General features: G+C 41.1%; 2 protein-coding genes across 2 annotated transcripts in view; one reads left to right on the top strand and one right to left on the bottom strand.

Moving 5' to 3' along the window:
- Nucleotides 1-574: 574 nt before the first annotated feature.
- On the bottom strand, nucleotides 575-17,070 carry ADAT2 (adenosine deaminase tRNA specific 2). The gene is made up of 6 exons (XM_002714855.5): nucleotides 16,827-17,070; nucleotides 7,747-7,851; nucleotides 3,321-3,471; nucleotides 1,680-1,786; nucleotides 1,226-1,298; nucleotides 575-1,114 (listed from the first exon to the last, which is right to left on the bottom strand). Exons 1-6 carry the CDS (start codon nucleotides 16,923-16,925, stop codon nucleotides 1,071-1,073), a joined length of 579 nt encoding a protein of 192 aa, XP_002714901.3. The 5' UTR covers nucleotides 16,926-17,070; the 3' UTR covers nucleotides 575-1,070.
- PEX3 (peroxisomal biogenesis factor 3) overlaps nucleotides 17,006-18,990 on the top strand; it is a 41,999-nt gene continuing 40,014 nt past the window's right edge. The window contains exon 1 of the mRNA XM_002714856.5: nucleotides 17,006-17,363. Within this exon, the coding sequence (XP_002714902.1) occupies nucleotides 17,291-17,363 (73 nt within the window). The 5' untranslated portion in view covers nucleotides 17,006-17,290. The remainder of the gene's footprint in view (nucleotides 17,364-18,990) is intronic.

Raw genomic sequence — 18,990 nt, 5'->3', positions numbered from 1 at the left:
TCCAACATAGGTGGCTGGGGCCCAAGCACTTGGACCATCTTTCACTGCTTTCCCAGGCCATTAGCAGGGAGCTGGATCAACTGGACAAAACTAGCACCCATATGGGATGCCGACATCACAGGTCAGCTTTACCCATTAAGCCACAATGTCTGCCCCTGTTACCTGCATTTTTAAAAATAAATAACTGGAATGAAATGTGCAATTCTATTTAATTCTACAATGAGCATTCCAACTGGCACACTCCTCTCCTTTGCCCTGCACATTTCTGTTTTACTGTAACTCTTATTACCCTCCAATAAACACCATAATCTATTACTTTTGCTATCTGTGTCCCTTGACTACAATATAAGCTCTACATATTCAAATATGTTCCATATATTCAATATAAACAAAGGACAGGATCCTTTGTTTTGTTCATCGATCCTGGAAACAAATGGGCCTTAGCATAGTACAGTTGCTCAATAACAAGGAATTGTCCCATTTCTGTGTTTAGGTGTAAGAATAAACATATTCAAAGGAGGCATAAGTAGGTTTATTATAGCAAAAAATTAAAATTTAAGAAGGACACAAAATATGCATTTTATTCAAATGTTTTATTTTAAAAAATCAAGGACCATATATAATCCTGATATGTACAGAAGTCACAGGCTCCCAGTTCCTTGGGAGAACATAGCAGCTGCAAATGGAGACCAGCCTCTGAAATGACAGTCATGGGAACATGTCCACGGCACAGCACACTCCAATACAGACGCATGCCACGTCACTGGGTCTGGATGCACACTCTTGGAGAGTCAGCCCTCCCCTGGACTGTACATGCTATGGCTGGAAAGGCAGGCACTGTTTGCTGACTTCTAAAACCTCAATGTTGATTTTCCCACTTCTCAAAATGTCCTTTCAGATGTTTACAATTGTCAGCCTTTCGAAACGTGCCAATTTGTTTCCTTAACAGAATAAGTGATGAGATATACCATTTCCCAGAGATTAACAACAATATATAAACATTTGATTCAATGATGTCCAAGTATTTTGTCCAGGTCACTTTGGGACATTAGTCCTTCATCAGAATAAGTTCAAGATTTCTGACATTCTTTTTTCCGAACTTTTGATTTGGGCGCTGTGAAAATAATGGAAGAGAGAAGGAGAAAATGAAATGAAAAGTTTCATGTCAGACTCTTGAAGGTTTGATTTAAGGAAGAAACTTTATATACAAAAGGGGGAAACTGACCATTTGGATTTTCTTGTTTGTAGAAGGTCTTTAACATTTCCACTGCTTCCTCAGCCCGATATCCAGGAAGGCACTGATGAAATGAGGAAGTCGAGAATGAATGTGCCAATGCAAATGCATGTTCTATCCCACAAAAACAGCAGCATATACATAATTATGTGAACCGATTTCAGATAACAATACACTCTGGAAATACTAGTGTCATGGGTGAGGAAGTACATTTTCAAAAGAATACACATATAGCCTCAGCCAAACAATACTCCCCATCAACTGATCATTATTTATCAGCCAACTGTCACTGAAGTTACTGGATAATACTTCCCATAATATAAGTGCTCATTAAGCATTAGCTGTTTTTATCTGCTGTTAGGCACTGGTGGCCCATTAAGTGTTCCATACTATAGAGGTAAGGTTATCAAACTAAGAAAGAACAAGCATACGCAGTTCATATTACCTGAAATGGTCTCCCAGTATTTGGTAAGTCAGCAGAGGCAATGTTTAGAACAGAGCCACAACCACCAAACCGTTCATTCTGACAGCCATAGACAACCAGTGGGATTTATAGGCCCGAATTAAGGTCTTGCATAGAACGTGCAGTTCAAGTCAGTATCACGACAAACTTAGGGTAATTTTGTTAGCTATTCTGGAGGGAAAAGCTCATGCTACTCTTCAAAATAATCAGATTTAAGGCTAACACTAAAAATCATATAATCCAGTTACAGGATATAAAAAGGTAAAAGTACTTAGAAATTAACATCTAACAACTGCAAATAGAATGAAAACTGAGCATAACGTTTACCATTCATGGTTCTGTACTTGTACTGTGGTCTTTTCTAAATCACTTTTTCAGAATCGTTAGAAAGCTGGAGCCAGAAAGGAGGTAGAAATTTAATCCAGGGATTTTTACCTTTTTTTTTTTTTTTTTTTTTTTTTTGGACAGGCAGAGTTAGACAGTGAGAGAGAGACAGAGAGAAAGGTCTTCCTTTTTCCATTGGTTCACCCTCCGAATGGTCGCTATGGCCGGCACGCTGCGTCGATCTGAAGCCAGGAGCCAGGTGCTTCCTCCTGGTCTCCCATGCGGTTGCAGGGCCCAAGCACTTGGGCCATCCTCCACTGCCTTCTCGGGCCACAGAAGAGAGCTGGACTGGAAGAGGAGCAACCAGGACAGAATCCAGCGCCCCAACCGGGACTAGAACCCGGGATGCCGGTGCCGCAGGTGGAGGATTAGCCAAGTGAGCCGAGGCACCGGCCTGGGATTTTCACCTTTCAAAAATAACAGGTTGTTCCCTATTATTTCCCCAAGTAAATATATACCCTATACCCCAATACAAAACAGGCTGAAGCTAAGTCACTTCAAAGCACAGGATGAAGAAAGAATTCTAAAATGCCCCTATCTACCTTTTTTATAGAGATTAAACATTTTCTCATACTCAAAAACTGCTGTGTTATTTTTAAAGTGATAGTTATTTATACATATAAAGGTGTGCAAGTGTGAATTTGAGTTTTTAAAGTTTCAAGTGATTTTTGCAAAGGTCTTCAGAGACTGACTGCACTCAGTGTTTACCTTGCTTACTCTACACTAAATACATCCCAAACAGCTGTCACTTTACTAATTTTCCACTTGCTTACAATCACAGTATCATAATTTACATCATCTTACTCATTAACTTTTGACTAAAATTATTTAGACATTCTGAGAGGTGTTCATGGCCAAAAACATAAAAAAAAATAAAGAACAACAGATAAATAGAAAAAATTTAAATCACACATAATTTGTTATCCAAAGGCAAAACTTAGGTGCACATTCTTCAGAACTTCTCCTAGATGCACTCTTTCATAATCTACTTTAATCTAATTTATGATTTATCTTCATATAACAGTTTATGTTCTTTCTAATCTTTTATTTTTATAGCTTACTTAACAGGTCTGTATTTATTAATATAAAAAGAAATAGGCATTTTTACTATTTAGAAATCTTTCTGTCTCTTTGGTCTAGAGACATCATATTTTACACCATGTTTCATAAGTCTGTGTTTTCAAACACGAGAGAACAGGATGTCTGTACAAGACAGGAACCCAGGGAGAGAAAGGATACTCAAGAGGCGGAGGGCTGCTGCACACATGATGCACGGCTCCACGGTGACGTACAGCACGGTGTGCTCAAAAACTTCAGCAGAACTCTTGCCACTTCGGCGACACCAGTCTAGGACCTGGTCGATGGCCACCATTTCTGCATGTCGAGTAGCCTGAGAAGGGAGAAGTGTCCGCTATGATATTGTTTGCTTCCTCTAAATGCTCTTGTGTAAATGTACCAAAAACAAATACAAAAGAAGGTACTTAACATTTTTGATAACACTTGAATGAATAAGGTTTCAGAATACCCTTAGCAGTTGGCAACACATCCCCACAGTTCAATGCAGTTAACCTCACAGCTAAAGATGCCTTGTCTGAGACGCTATATGTTTAGTTAAATACGTAATGTCTGGGAGGAAACTCTCAATTAAAATGCTATAAAGACAGCAAGTCTCAAAAAGAGTGAAAAGATGGTTTCTGAAGATTCTAAGGGAAGCTGAAATTTCACAAGCATGAACTCCCGTTTTAAGTATATTTTCAAAACTGTCAGTGACCTCATTGGCAGCAAATCTACATTTAGTGTACTAGGATGTCATCATTTACATTTTTGGGTGTTAAGAATTTACACACTGGCAGAGTCTGGAGAAGCAGAGACTTGATATTGGTCTCAGATACCTCTAGCGAGGAGTGCAGTATAGGAGAAATTGCACAGCATAAAGAATGGACCATATTATACCTGTATCCTGATGGTGACATCAGTAACTATGTGGCCTAAGGAAGTTACCTAAGTTCTCTAAGTCTTGGTTTTCCCACATGCAAATTGGGGTACACTTGTATATACACCTCACAAGGCAATCTGAGTCCCATGATGCAGAGTGCCACGTACTACTACACAGTCATGTTACTAATGATAGGATATACTCTGAGAAGTGCATCGTTAGCAGATTGTGTCATGTGATCAGAGTGTGCTTGCACAAACCTAGTTGATACAGCCTTCTATACAGCTGGTGTGCACAATCCTATATGCTATACATTCACACAACTGACAGCACAATAGGTTTCAGCACCATAAATGTATGAGTAATGCATTAGGCTACAGTGTTAAAATGGCTCCAGCAGACAGGGATCTGTCAGCTTCAGGAGCCACCATCATATATGTGATTCACCACTGACCAAAATGACCACACACTGCACATCACTTTATTCCTACATATATTTTGGTAGCCCTCTTCCTCTTTACTTTCTGTTACTAAAATAACATGTGAATCATAGATCCCCTTGTAATAATTACTTACACTATTCAAGACAAAAGCATTTATCAATAATTTATACTGGTCGCGATGTACAAGCCACTGTACTAAATAAATTATGTGTAGGATGAAAAGTCTCTGCCCTCAACAAGCATAACCTCTGGTGGGGCCAACAGAAAGTTGCTAATTTACTTGTAATCTAGAGCAGGGTGTGAAAGTGCTGCCACAGGGGCCCACGATGCCATGCAAAGTGAGAACCAGCTGCAAGCCAAGATGCCAAGGGAGCCATGTAATGAATCCCAGAATTAGGAACTCAGAGTGGAAGATATTTTAGGGAAGCAGTCTCCAAATCTAACTGTACAGCAAAACCAACTGGAGAGCTTTAAAAAATTTCCCCATTTTAGGTGCTTTTTAAAAATCAGATTTAGATTACTAAATCAAGTCTCCCCAAAGCTCTTAATATTGGTTGAACTCAGATATCTTCACTGGGACTGGCAGTATGGACTAGAGGATAAAGCAACCACTTGAAATGCTAGTATCCCATACGGGTGCCAGTTTGTGTCCCAGCTGCTCCACTTCCAATCCAGCACCTTGCTAATGGCCTGGGAAAAGCAGTGGAAGATGGCCCAAATGCTTGGGCCCCTGCTACCCACATGGGAGACCTGGAAGAAGCTCCTGGCTCATGGCTTTCGCTTGGCCCAGGGCTGGTTGTTGTAGCCATCTGGGGACAGAACCAGCAGATGGAAGATCTCTCTCTCCTTTCCCCCTCCCTCTCCTTCTCTCTCTCTCTCTCTCTGTAACTCTTTCAAATAAGTAAATAAATCTTTAAAAAAGAAAGAAACATCTCCATCAATCTCTTCTTTTACTGGGGCAATAAGAAAAGCAAAGTGAAGTTTACATATATTAAAGACCCACAGTGGGGACAAGGAGATGGTGGTGGTGTAGTGGGGATTTCAGAGCCCAAAGTGGAACTCAAGTCTCCTCACTTGTAGTCAAAAGCCTTTTTATGCTGTATGCATGAAGTAATCTAGATGACACAAAATACACATTGAACACCACAATCGGAAATCCAAAATGCTCCAAAATAAGAAACTTTTTAAGCACTAACATGATGTCATAAATGGAAAATTCCACATCTAACCTCAGGTGATTAGTTGTGGTCAAAACATATTAGAAAAATAACATATAAATTTTCAGGCTATGTGTGTGTAACTTGTATATGAAATATAAGTGAATTTCATATGTAGACTTGGGGTCCTATCCCCAGGATATTTTATTCTGTATATCAAATAGTCCAAAATTTTAAAACAAAAAATCAAAAATCAAAAACATTTCTGCTCCCAAGCATTTTAGATAGGGAAGATTCAACCTGTATCAAAATGAACCCAGGTTAATTTCAAGGTATTTAAGAAACTAGGTATTGGCAGGGGTTGGAGGGTCTTCTATAACTTAATATCAAACATAGGAATTATTAGGACATCCAAAGGTCTCCTGTAAAAATATTATACTAAACCACAAAATACAAATTGAAAGCATGGCAATTATTTAAAATAGAGAAATCCACTCCCAAATAAGGACCTGTATATCTACTAATTTCTATATTATGTTTATTAGTCATCTCACAGACATTTTAATATTCTCATAATAACTGCTTTATGAATCTGAGCTCCTACTTTTTGTTTTGCTAAATCTGGTTGTTGTTTTTTTTAAAGATTTTATTTATTTATTTATTTGAGAGGCAGAGTCACAGACAGTGAGAGGGAGAGACAGAGAGAAAGGTCTTCCTTCCATTGGCTCACTCCCCAAATGGCCACAAGGGCTGGAGCTGTGCCAATCCGAAGCCAGGAGCCAAGTGCTTCTTCCTGGTCTCCCACGTGGGTGCAGGGTCCCAAGCACTTGGGCCGTCTTCTGCTGCTTTCCCGGGCCACAGCAGAGAGCTGGACTGGAAGAGGAGCAGCTAGGACTAGAACCGGCACCCATACGGGATGCTGGCGCCACAGGCAGAGGATTAACCTACTGAGCCATGGCACTGGCCCCTGGTTGGTTTGTTTTTTAATTGATAGATGTTAGAGAGGAACTTCAAAGTTACCTTGGCACTAGTACCAAGACAGGCTTGTGGAGCTGGTGCTGTGGCATAGTAGGCTAAGCCTCCGCCTGCCGCATCAGCATTCCACATGGGCTTCCAGTCATGTCCTGGTTGCTCCTCTTCAGTCTAGCTCTCGGCTATGGCCTGCACTCTCCCTGCACTCATGTGGGAGACCCAGAAGAAGCTCCTAACTCCTGGCTACACATTGGCCCAGCTCTAGCCATTATGCCATTTGGAGAGTGAACCAACAGATAGAAGACCTTTCTCTGTCTCCCCCTCTCTCTGTAACTCTAACTCTCAAGTAAATACTTAAAAAAAAAAAAAAAGAGAGAGAGAGAGAGATGGGCTTGTTCTCTGGTTCCTGAGAACACATGGTAAGATCAAGGTCTGTGTGAATGGTGTGACAGTTCTAAGTTACTATAAGTCCACTTATAATAATCCTCATAATCAATAAACATGGCATCAATGATACTTCCCAAGTACATTTGTTATAACACCCTGTTGTGAAGTGTTGCCTTAAACCATGCATTTCCTAATCTGATGTCAACACAAGTCACACAAGCTATTAAAGTGTGTACATGAGTATGACATGTAGCTATGGAGACAGCTGGTGTTGGAGCCCTTATTCCACTGAATCATCTGATATATAAATAGCTTCCTTTATAAAATTCTCTAATATCTCACTCTGAAATAAAAGGAGGGTGTTTTCTAACTCGATAGGAGGAAAATATTGTTTAAAGATACTAAAGAACAGATTGAGTTAAACTGATCATGTAGTAACACGGCATTTTCAAATCAGATTTGCATTCGTGATGACACTCTGATGTAATCAAACCCACTCCTGGGTTTCAGCTAAGTGTTAAAGTCTATGTAATAGAAAACTATCCAATAAAATTTCATTACTTCATTGAATTTTTCTGAATTTCCCACATTTGAAAAAAATTAACATTTCACTTTTAGAATCAGAAAAACATCAGCACTCATAAAAAGAGATATTGAAGAAAAGTACCCTACCACGATAGCTGCAGGGTTATGTTCAGTTGCATTGTCTCATCACACCACTCCTACCAGCACCACGGTACCTTTGCAACTAAACCATTCGACTCACATACATTTTTAGTTTGATTAACTTCATTTCGTCCCTTCCCCACAACTTCATTGTTGTAGACCATAAGGCAACCAACTGGAACTTCAATATTTTCAAGGGCTTCTTTGGCCTGAAACACAACAGAAACAGTACAATATAATATTCAGTACTTTAGAAGACTGTAGGAAGGAAATGGATACGGGATACACATGCATGAACACTAGAACAGAGATGCAGCTGAGTTTCCCCTTTCCATAGCTGCAGTTTTTTTGCATTACAGTTTTCAGTGCCTATGCTCTCTCTTGTACACGTATGTTAAGAGAGATTGGGGAACAATTCTCTTCAAGGACCCTGATTTCTTCTCACTGGAAACGGAGACCATGATTAAAGGACTGTAACTGACCACTGTTCTAAAAATGCTCCTTTCATAGATGATACACATATTCACAAAGAAGAAGGAGAATAAAGAATATTTATTAGAATCCTTTTGTTGTCAAAATTCTTGCCTTTTTCTTCTTAATTTTATTTTTTTGGCTTCTCTAAAACCGACAGAAATTATCCACCCAGAGTCCCAGTAGCACAAAGGTGACTAAATTCTGTCCCAGAATTTCTAAATTCAGAAAATACAATAAAAATGAGAAAATAAAAATTCAGGTATACTCTATGTAAACATGGCATAACCACATTGAAAAATCATTTCGAAGCTTATTTAAAAAGTAAACAGAGGTGGGCACTTGATGCAGTGGTAAAATCACCATTTTGGATGCCCACATCCCATATGAGAGTGCCTGGGTTCAGGTTCCGGCACGCTCTCCATTGCAGCTTCCTGCTAATGGGCACCCTGAGAGGCAAGTGGGTGATGGCTCACATACATGGGTCCCTGCCACACAAGCTGGAGACCTGGACTGAATTCCTGGCTCTTGGCTTTGCCTGATCTAATTCCAGCCATTGCCAACACTTGGAAAATGAATCAACAGATGGGAGATCTCTGCCTCTCTCTGCCTTTGAAATTAATAAATAAAAATTTCAAAATTTTTTAGAAGATTTATCTTATTTATTTGAATGATAGAGTCATATATACAGAGAGAGAGAGACATAGCGAGAGATCTTCCATTCACTGGTTCACTCTCCAAATGGCTGCAATGTCATGGCCTGAGCCATGTCTCAGGTCTCCCATGTGGGTCCAGGAGTCCAAGCACTTGGGCCATCTTCCACTGCTTTCCCAGATGCATTAGCAGGGAACTGGATCAGAAGTGGAGCAGCCATGACTTGAACCAGCACCTATTTGGGATGCTGGCATTGCAGGTTGAAGCTTAATCTGGTATGCTACAACGCTGGCCGCTTAAATACTTTTTTTTAAAACGTTTTTTATTTATATAAGTGAACAAATTTCATATATAAAGATTTAGAACCATAAAGATACTTTCTACCCTCCCTCTTTCCTTTCTTATTCTTTTCTAATTTCTACAATGACATACTTTCAGTTTATTTTATAATCATAAGATTAACCCTCCACTAAGTAAAGAATTTAACAAAAAGAAAAAAAAAACAACAAAACACTGTTCTGTAACAGCAGAGACAGGGCTATAAACAATAATCAAATCTCAAAATGTCAACTTCACTCATATATCTTAACTCATATATCTTACTGTTTTGTATACTCTATTAGTTACCATAGATCAGGGAAAACACATGATATTTGTCTTTCTGAGACTGGCTTATTTCACCAAGTAGAGTGGTTTCCAGTTGCATCCATTTAGTTGCAAAAGACAAGATTTCATTCTTGTTATGGCTGAGTAGTATTCCATAGTGTATATATATTTTCTTTATCCCTTCATTGGTTGATGGACATCTGGGTTAATTCCATATCTTAACTATTATAAACTGAGCTGCTATAAACATGGAGATAGATAGCTCTTTCATATGCTGATTTCATTTCATTTGCATAAATTCCCAGGGGTAGGATGGCTGGGTCATATGGTAGATCTATTTTCAGCTTTCTGAGGAATCTCCATACTGTCTTCCAGAATGGCTGTACTAGTTTGTATTCCCACTAACAGTGGATTAGGGTACCTTTTTCCCTACAACCTCACCAGCATTTATTGTTTGATTTCTGTATGAGAGCCATTCTAACTGGGGTGAGGTAAAGCCTCAATGTGGCTTTTATTTGCGTTTGCATTTCCCTGCCTGCTAGTGATCCTGAGCACTTTTTCATATGTTGGCCATTTGAATTTCATCTTTTGAAAAATGCCTGTCAAATCCTTTGCATTAAATGCTTTTTTAAAAAAAAAAAAAAGTAAACATACAAATAATTTATGAACAAATTCCACTCCTAAGTATTTGTTTAAGAGAAGGGAATGTATGTCTAAAAACCTTGGAAAAAGAATGTTCACAATAGCCACAACATGGACATAGCACAGGTGTTCACCAACAGGAGAATGCATTCTCCCAGAAAGTATTATGATTCCCTCACAGGCTGCTTCTGCCCCACTTCTGTGATAGTGATAATGTCCAGTTTATGTAAAGTTTGAAAGCCTGATGAGCCCCAAGATTTGATGAATATTTACAATGCACCAGAGGCAATCACAGAAAGGAGAGTCAAGAGGAGAACAAACAGATAGGGAAGAGGGAGATGCTAAGCCTCTGCACAGCTACAGCAACCATCACAAGTAAGAGTGCGATGTAAAGTACATTCATCATTACACATAAACCAGGTACACATAACTGACAAGTCACTCAGGAATGCAACAAATACTTGTTGAGGATCTTGATAGGGAAATGGAAATTTTTTTCAAAAATTACATATGTATTGAGTATGCACATGTTTTTTCCCCTTGTCATTATTGTCACAGAATAACAATTATTTACATAGCACTGACATTATGCTAGATATTATAAGTATTTTAATATGTTGAGTAACATTTTTTCATCACATGACTTGAAAGATTACACAGTAATCTTTACAATCTCTACAAACACATCAGACTTATCTATTAGTCCCCTACTGCTTGGCATTTACATTGATTCAAAAATTTTCACCATTATACAATGTGAAGAACTACTCCATAAACTATTTCTACCACTTCCTTGTGAATTATTCCTAGAAATAGTTATACATCACAAAGAGTTCCTGCAGTGTGATTTTAGAAAGAAAACAGTAAAACTAGGCTAAGGATATGCTGAAACAGTTCACAGAAGAGAAAAAAATCTAAATGTCTGATATTAGGATGCTCCACACAGAGTAAGCAGTGACAGAAGAGGGTATATGTTGGCAAGCATGAGCAACTCAGCACTGAGAGGCAGACAGGCAGGTAGCAGAGGCTCAAGGTTAAGAGCAGATGGCTGGGCTCAAATGATAACAGCTCCATCCTAGGTAGCTCTCTAACACGGTGGAATTTACTAATTAGTAATCTCAGTGTCCTCATCTGAATATGGGGAAAAATAATAATCACCTCATAAGGCGGTTATTTGTCTTAATGATGAAACCTCCATAAAACACTGTGCAAAACACTGTCTAGAACATAACCAGAATGCAAGTGAACTTAGCCATATTTTTTCATGCCTGTATTTTTAGAATGCTATGCTAAGCATGCTGTAGTGATTAATTATAACACTATGATGACTAAAACAATAAACTTTATTATATGCCTAGCTCTCTAAAATAAAACTGTCATGAAGATCTAGTGATTTTATTAAAAAATAAAGCTCATAACTTCATTTAAAGTTTAGTAACTTTATCAAAGAATAGCAACAACAAAATAACAAGGACATTACTTTTCACCCATCACATTACCAAATATTATAGAATAATTCCAGGGCTAGTGGGAAGAATAGGACAGAATACTTCTATATAGTGGGGATGGAACTGTGACCACTACAGAACTGTGCTGTCCAGCAGAACCTTTTGCAGTGATGGAAATGTCCTTGGGTCTGGCTGTCCAATTCAGTAGCCACTGGTGACATGTGGCTTCTGAGTGCCTGAAGTGTGGCTGATACAACTGAGGAGCAGAATTTAGTTTTATTTCACCTTAGTGCATTTACATTAAATAGCCAGCATGTGGTTAGTGGCTACTGTGTTGGGTAGCACGTGCTTGTTCACCCTCCAGATGCTCACAATGAAACATACATGAAAAAGCCAAGCCAAAGCCAGGAGCCAGGATCTCCACCCAGGTCGTCTCCATGGGTGACAGGGACCCTGCCTCTCAGGGTGCACATTAGTAGGAAACTAGAATCGGGGACCTCGCAACTGTGATATAGAGTGTGAGCATTTCAACAGGCAGCTCAACTGCTAAGCCAGATGTTTGTTTGTTGTTTGTTTATGTTTGTGAAGAGAGAAAGAGACAGAGAGGGACAGAGACCCATCACTACCATGTCCCATGGTCTGTAGTAGCAGGAAGCTGGAGTTAGAAGCTGGAAACACGTATGGAACTCTGGGACTCCTATATGGGATCCTGTCTTAACCAGACTCAAATGCCAGGCTAATTGGACAACTCCCTTTAGGCATCTTTGGGTACTAATATCTAGGAATATTTTGTGCAACACCTGTAGACTCTGAACTATGTAAGTGCTTTTACTGCCTTGTGGTGTGACTGGGGGCAAATCACTTCATCCCTCTAAGAGCTTCCCTTTCTACTCTGTAAAGTGAGGTGATTGTGCCTCAGAGAATTTCTACTCCTCTGGCCTTGACATTTGTGTCTCTTAATTGAATTATAAACACCTTTTTTTTTTTTTTTTTGACAGGCAGAGTGGACAGTGAGAGAGAGAGACAGAGAGAAAGGTCTTCCTTTTGCCGTTGGTTCACCCTCCAATAGCCGTCATGGCCAGCGCGCTGCTGCCGGTGCACCGCGCTGATCCGATGGCAGGAGCCAGGTGTTTCTCCTGGTCTCCCATGGGGTGCAGGGCCCAAGCACTTGGGCCATCCTCCACTGCACTCCCTGGCCACAGCAGAGAGCTGGCCTGGAAGAGGGGCAACTGGGACAGAATCCGGCGCCCTGACCGGGACTAGAACCCGGTGTGCCGGCGCTGCAAGGTGGAGGATTAGCCTAGTGAGCCGCAGCGCCGGCCGTGTTGAATTATAAACACCTTAGAGGTGTGGTGACAGTTTACTTCCTCCTACACAGAGTTAAGGAAGCCTTTATTTACCACCTGCTTTTTTGGTTTTGGCCTGCACATGTTTCTTCTAGGTCTCAAACAAAGTGAAAAAAGTACTTATCATAAATCTGGTTCTTTGTTCAACGATCCCCCAACCCTCAAAGAAACTTCAAATCTTAAGTTACTCTTACTTTGAAGAATCATGTCTTCTGAGAACATTTAAAGATCAGAAGCATAACTAGTGTCAAATTCAGGCAGCAAGGTAATCTCTGATTAATTCGTCCTGAGAATTTGGAAGTGAAATGTCCAGTGTTATGTGTATTACGGAGGATGCTGGCACAGGTGCATAGCAGACATACTTATTTGTCCAGTATAAATTACTAGAATGGCTGCTTCTGATGGGGCAGGCAGGTGAACACAGCCAAGTCACATAATTTCTGGATCCCACTTTGTGTGTTTAAAGTAAAAGGGTTGCACCAGAAAATTTCTATTCTCTTTATTTTACTAAAAAAGCAAGAAATCATATGCTAGGTCATAAAAAGAAAGGAAAATGTTCTTTAGAAAGTTCAAATTCTAATAAAATAGTGTCACCTAAAGGTAGGCATTGTGGCACTGTGGGTTGGCTGGCCACTTGGGAGGTCTGCATCCCATGTTGGAGTGCTAGTTCAAGTCCCAGCACCTTCACTTCTGATCCAGCTTTCTACTAACACATTCTTGGGCTCCTTGCCATCCATGTAGGAGACCCTGAAGGGGTTCCAGGCTCCTGGCTTTGGCTTAACCCAGTCCTGGCATTTAGAATTTGGGGAGTCAATCAGTGGATGGAAGATCCTTTTTTCTCTTGCTCTCTCTTTCTCTTGCTCATGCTCTCATTCTTACTGTGCCTTTCAAGTAGATAAAACTAAACATTTAAGATATATATCATCCAAAGCAAATGACAGCAGACAAAGGTCAATACAGTTCTACCAGTATAACCAGTACATTTTTGGAAAGCAACTAGCATAATACAAATAACAGCCTCCAAAAATGTTTGTAGTATTTGAGCCAGTAAGATGGTTACTTATGGAAACAGATTAAGATACTGAAAGATAATGATTGTTATTCCAATTTTATATATAACCATGAAAATCAGAAAGTATTTAAAACTTTCATTAAAGAGAAATGGTTAATTAAATTGTGGTGCATTATTGTTTAAATAGTATATTGTTATTAAAATCATTACAGATACTAGGAAAAACATAATGACCTGGTAATAGGCTTCTTTTTTTTTTCAAAATGAAAACATTTTAATTTTTTTCAGGATATTGTAATTCATATTTGCATGATATTCCTATTATAAAAATGTTTATTAAGATGTGAAAACTACCTAGCAGTCCTACTATCAGAGATAACAGTATTGACACTCTGAGGGCAGCCTTCCATAGGTCTGTCCATGTGGAAAAGTCACATATCTGTGTACTTTTGCATAAATGGAATCATACATTCTTTCTTGATTATTAGTTATTTTATAGTCTTAAATGCTTTTCTTTTTAGTTTCTTATTATTTCTTTATAGTACTTTATTACAATGAATGACACCCATAAGTGAGACAGAGGATATATGAATGTTTAGGTATTGCTGCTGTATTGTCCTCTAACATTGTGCTGCCCAACACAGTAGCCACTAACCACATGCTGGCTATTTAATGTAAATGCACTAAGGTGAAATAAAATTAAATTCTGTTCCTCAGTTGTATCAGCCACACTTCAGGCACTCAGAAGCCACATGTCACCAGTGGCTACTGAATTGGACAGCCAGACCCAAGGACATTTCCATCACTGCAAAAGGTTCTGCTGGACAGCACAGTTCTGTAGTGGTCACAGTTCCATCCCCACTATACAGAAGTATTCTGTCCTATTCTTCCCACTAGCCCTGAAATTATTCTATAATATTTGGTAATGTGATGGGTGAAAAGTAATGTCCTTGTTATTTTGTTGTTGCTATTCTTTGATAAAGTTACTAAACTTTAAATAAAGTTACAAGCCAATGCAAACTCCAGGAGGCAGAGGTGATGGCTCAAGAAACTGGGTTCCTGTTACCCATGTGGGAGACCTGGATTGACTTCCTGCTTCCCACCTTCAGGCCAGTCCAGCCTTGGCCCAGTGCAGCTCTAGCCCTTGAGGGCATCTGTGAGTGGGCCAGGGCATGGGAGCCCTCTCTTTCTCTCTCTCCATGTCTCTCTGCCTCCCAAAATAATTTTCTTTAAAGTTCATCAGAAATGGAACTGCCAGATAAGTTTATTCTGGTGGGAAAAACATTTGGAAATTCATGCATACAAAGGGTCTTCAAAAGATTCACAAAAAATGTATATTATGAATAACTATACATGGATTTCAATTTTCTTGAACAAAAATAAACTTACCTTTTAATTCCATTTTTCACGAACTTTTTGAAGTACCATCCCATACATTTTTATATAGAAATGCACATATGTAATATGTATATGTGTATAACATATATATTCATATTCAGTCATGTGCCACATGATATTTTGGTCAATGACAGACTGTGGTTCCATAAGATTACAATGGAGCTATAAAAAAATAAAACTGCTATTGCTTAATATCAGCATAGAAGACATTACTCCCATGTTTGTGGTGATCTGTTATAAACAAATTTACTGTGCTGCCAGTCATATAAGTATAGCACATGCAGTTCCGTGCAGTACCTAATACTTGATAATGACAATGTCACTGGTTTATGAGTTTAATATACTAAAATTTTTTATTAGAGTGTACTCCTTCTGCTTATTAAGAAAAAAATAATAGTTAACTGTAAAACAGCCTCTGGCAGGCCCCTCAAGGAAAATGCTCCTATCTCAGACGCCAGCTCTGTGCATGTTACTGCCCTTGAAGATCTTCTGGTGAGACAGGATGTGGAGGTGGAAGACAGAGATGCTGGTGATCCTGCCTCAGGGTAGGCCGAGGCTAATATGTGTGCTTGTGTCTTAGTTATCAACAAAAAAGGTTTAAAAGTAAAACAGTAAAAAAAAAATCACAGAAGAAGGATATATAGAGAAGATTTTTTGTGCAGCTGCACAAAGTATTTATAAACATAAAGCCAAGAGTCACTACAAAAGATAAAGAGTAAAAAAAAAAACAAAAAACCTAAAGATTATAAAGTAAAAAAGTTACAGTGAGCTAAGGTTGATATATTAACCTTAAAAATAAAAGAAAAATCTTACAAGCATAGTGTAGCCTCAGTGTGCAGTGAGTATAAAGTCTGCAGCAGTGGACAGGGAGGGGCTGAGCATCCACAGGGACTCGCGGCTCACTCTCCAGGGCTGCAAACTCCATCCAGGACTAGGATAACCCCGTATACGCGCACCGTGTTGAATCCCCTCCACCGTAGCATTTCCACGTCCCGGTTTGTTCAGATACACGAGTACCCCGGTGCGGCAACAGCCTAGAGTCTCCAGGCTGTAGCAACGGGCTCAAGGCGCAGGAGGCCAGACCACTGGTGTTCCCACAAGGCTGAAATCACAAGGCACCAGCCAGGGCTGCACCGACGCCAGAAAAACTTTGCTCCTCTCCAGGAGCACCCGGCACGCGCGGAGGCCGCCCAGCCCGGCTCACGCCAACCTCTTCGGCAGAGCCCTCCTTGCCCGGCGGCCCCAAAGCGGAGCACGGGCGGGGAGCGGACGGTGGGGCAAGCACTGCAGGGTGCAGAGACCACCCAGGCAGCCTCCACGTCCTCCCTTCTCCCCGGCTGCGCCCACGGAGACCCACACACCCACGCCATGACTGTGGGTGAGGGCGCGCGGCGGGACTGACACGCCACACCAGGGCCACCACGCTGCCCCTGGGCCACCGTGAGAACGGGCTACAGAAAATGTCATGGTAGCAAAGCCAGCTGTCTACCCAGAAAACGTGAGCGTCACCGAGATCACGGTGAGGACAAAGTGACGTCTGCTCCAAGGTCCCGGCTGAGGGCGGGAAAAAGTCTCCACTCGCAGCAGCCCCCTCGCCGGCTCCTCACCATGCGCATAGCCTCCTCCATCCACTTTTCCGTCTCCTCCGCGGACACGCAGCACGTGGCGCCGCCCGTCGCGGGCGTGGACGCAGCGTTCGCCTCCATTCAGCACCAGGCGACCCGGCGGCGGCGGCGGCGGCGGCGCGCTGGTGGCGGAACGTGGCGGGCGCGGGCTGCGTTTCCGAGGGAGCCGAATGGCAAGGCACCCGGGAGCGATTTCCGAACGGACCTGAGCGCTCCGGCCCAGTGAGCGGCGACGGCGGCACGGCGGCCGCAACAGAAAGCGCAGCTGCTCGGCTGTAGTCCACGCCCCCTTCCCGCTCCGGTGACAGCCTCTGCGGGAAGTCGGCGTTCGTGCTTTCTGGAGCGCGCTGAGCGACACCCGGGATCTCCTACCTGGGCGGCCCGGGCCGGGGGACGAAGAAACACCGGGGCCCGGTGAGCCAGCCCACACAACCCGGGGCCCGACGATGCTGAGATCTACGTGGAATTTTCTGAAACGTCACAAAAAGAAATGCATCTTCCTGGGCACGGTCCTCGGAGGTGGGTGACAGCGTTTCTTGGAAGGAGCACCGGGAGAAGGGGATGGGAGAGAAAGGGCTCTCTGCTCGACTAGGGAGAGGCCGGGCGATGCTAGCCCGGCGTGGGGTTGGGGTTGGGGAGCGGGGCGGCCCCAGGTGTGTTCATCCCTGCAGTCGCCGTGCCCTTTGCCCCCGCACCGCCTCTTTGCCGACCCTTTGTTCCCGCGGACGTTGGGAGAACCCACCACGATGAAGTTTCAGTTTCAGGGCACCGTTCTCCTAGCGACACGTGCTGTTTAATTCCCTTCTATTGCGTCCCTGTGACTCTCCATTCTACTTGGAACTCTCAGCACTTCGGCTTTCACCCTTCGCGGGAGTTTGATCACATTCGGGTAGAGTTCCCTAAAACCTGCACTCGAGGTGGTGTTGAGAGTTCACTTGAAAAAAAAGCAATTCACGGGTACTGAAAGTCTGGAAGTCATAGACTAGGCAAAAGGGAGCAATGTTTTAGCTCTGGTTCTGCCATTTTAGAATGCAGATTATGCGGTGAGCAAATGCTTGGGAAATGTTGTGTAATCTTCCCAGGATCCAAGGTTGGGATCATTGCCCATCTCATTGGCATAACCGAGTTGCACAGACTGAAAGGAGATTTAGAAACAGATAAGATTAAAAAAGAACTCTTGAGATCCTTTTCATTGTATGCCACTCGCCCATTATATCCAGGGATTTGAAGAATGAAAAGCCTGGTGAATTAAGTGAGAAGGAATTCCAGGAACTTTTAGAGGGAAATTTGGGAACTTGAGTCTTTGAGCAGTATTTTTACCACTCTGGTTACAGAAGTACTTAAAAATCAAGAACAGAAGTTTTCCAAAGAGTTCAGTTGCTTTTCTCTTGTCAATAGTTCATGTTTTACTATGCTCAGTGGGAAATTGACAGTACTCTGAACTTTAATAATTCAGATTTGATGATTCTTGAAAGTTAGCATTTTTGCTAATAAGGCAAAGATGGGGTTCTTATGTCTCTGAGGTCTGTCACAAATTGACAGCGTGTGTGAGTTTGGATCAACTTCTTTGAGAAATCTTTTATAGGTAAATGTGTTTTCTGATATTTTCAGAAATATCAGTGGGAAGTAAGCCTCTGGTATTTAAAATATGTATAAGTTATGCTGAAACCACAGAGTCCATTTTATTTGTAAAAGCTAGAGATATATATATATGATGGAAGATGCATAAATAAAATATTGTTACCACTGCTAATGGAAAGAAAATTATCTCTTTATCAGTCTCAGAAGGAATAGCATACCCTTCCAGGCTTATGGAACAACCTAATGGTGGATTAGAAAAAGTCAGAGGCAAGAAAGAGCGTACACAAAAATGTAGCTTTATACAATCAATTGACATCTTTATATTATGAAATTAAGAGAATGGAAAAGAAATAGTTCAGAAGAATAGAAACAGAAACTAGTCCTAGTATTTTCTAGCAAAAAAATCTGAAAACAGAAAAGTAGATGACTGTGATTGGCATTTGAACTACTTTTTTTTCTGATTCAGAAAGAATGTCCTGTAACACGTTAGGCTTCTATTAATCTAATTTAAGAAAGATTTATCATGGTGCCTGACTGCTGAAGATAATATGATTGGAGGTGTAAG

This window comes from Oryctolagus cuniculus, chromosome 5, assembly GCF_964237555.1.
Source record: "Oryctolagus cuniculus chromosome 5, mOryCun1.1, whole genome shotgun sequence".
NCBI lineage: Eukaryota > Metazoa > Chordata > Mammalia > Lagomorpha > Leporidae > Oryctolagus > Oryctolagus cuniculus.
Note: the sequence above shows the minus strand (reverse complement) of the source record. Positions and strands in the feature narration are given on the sequence as shown.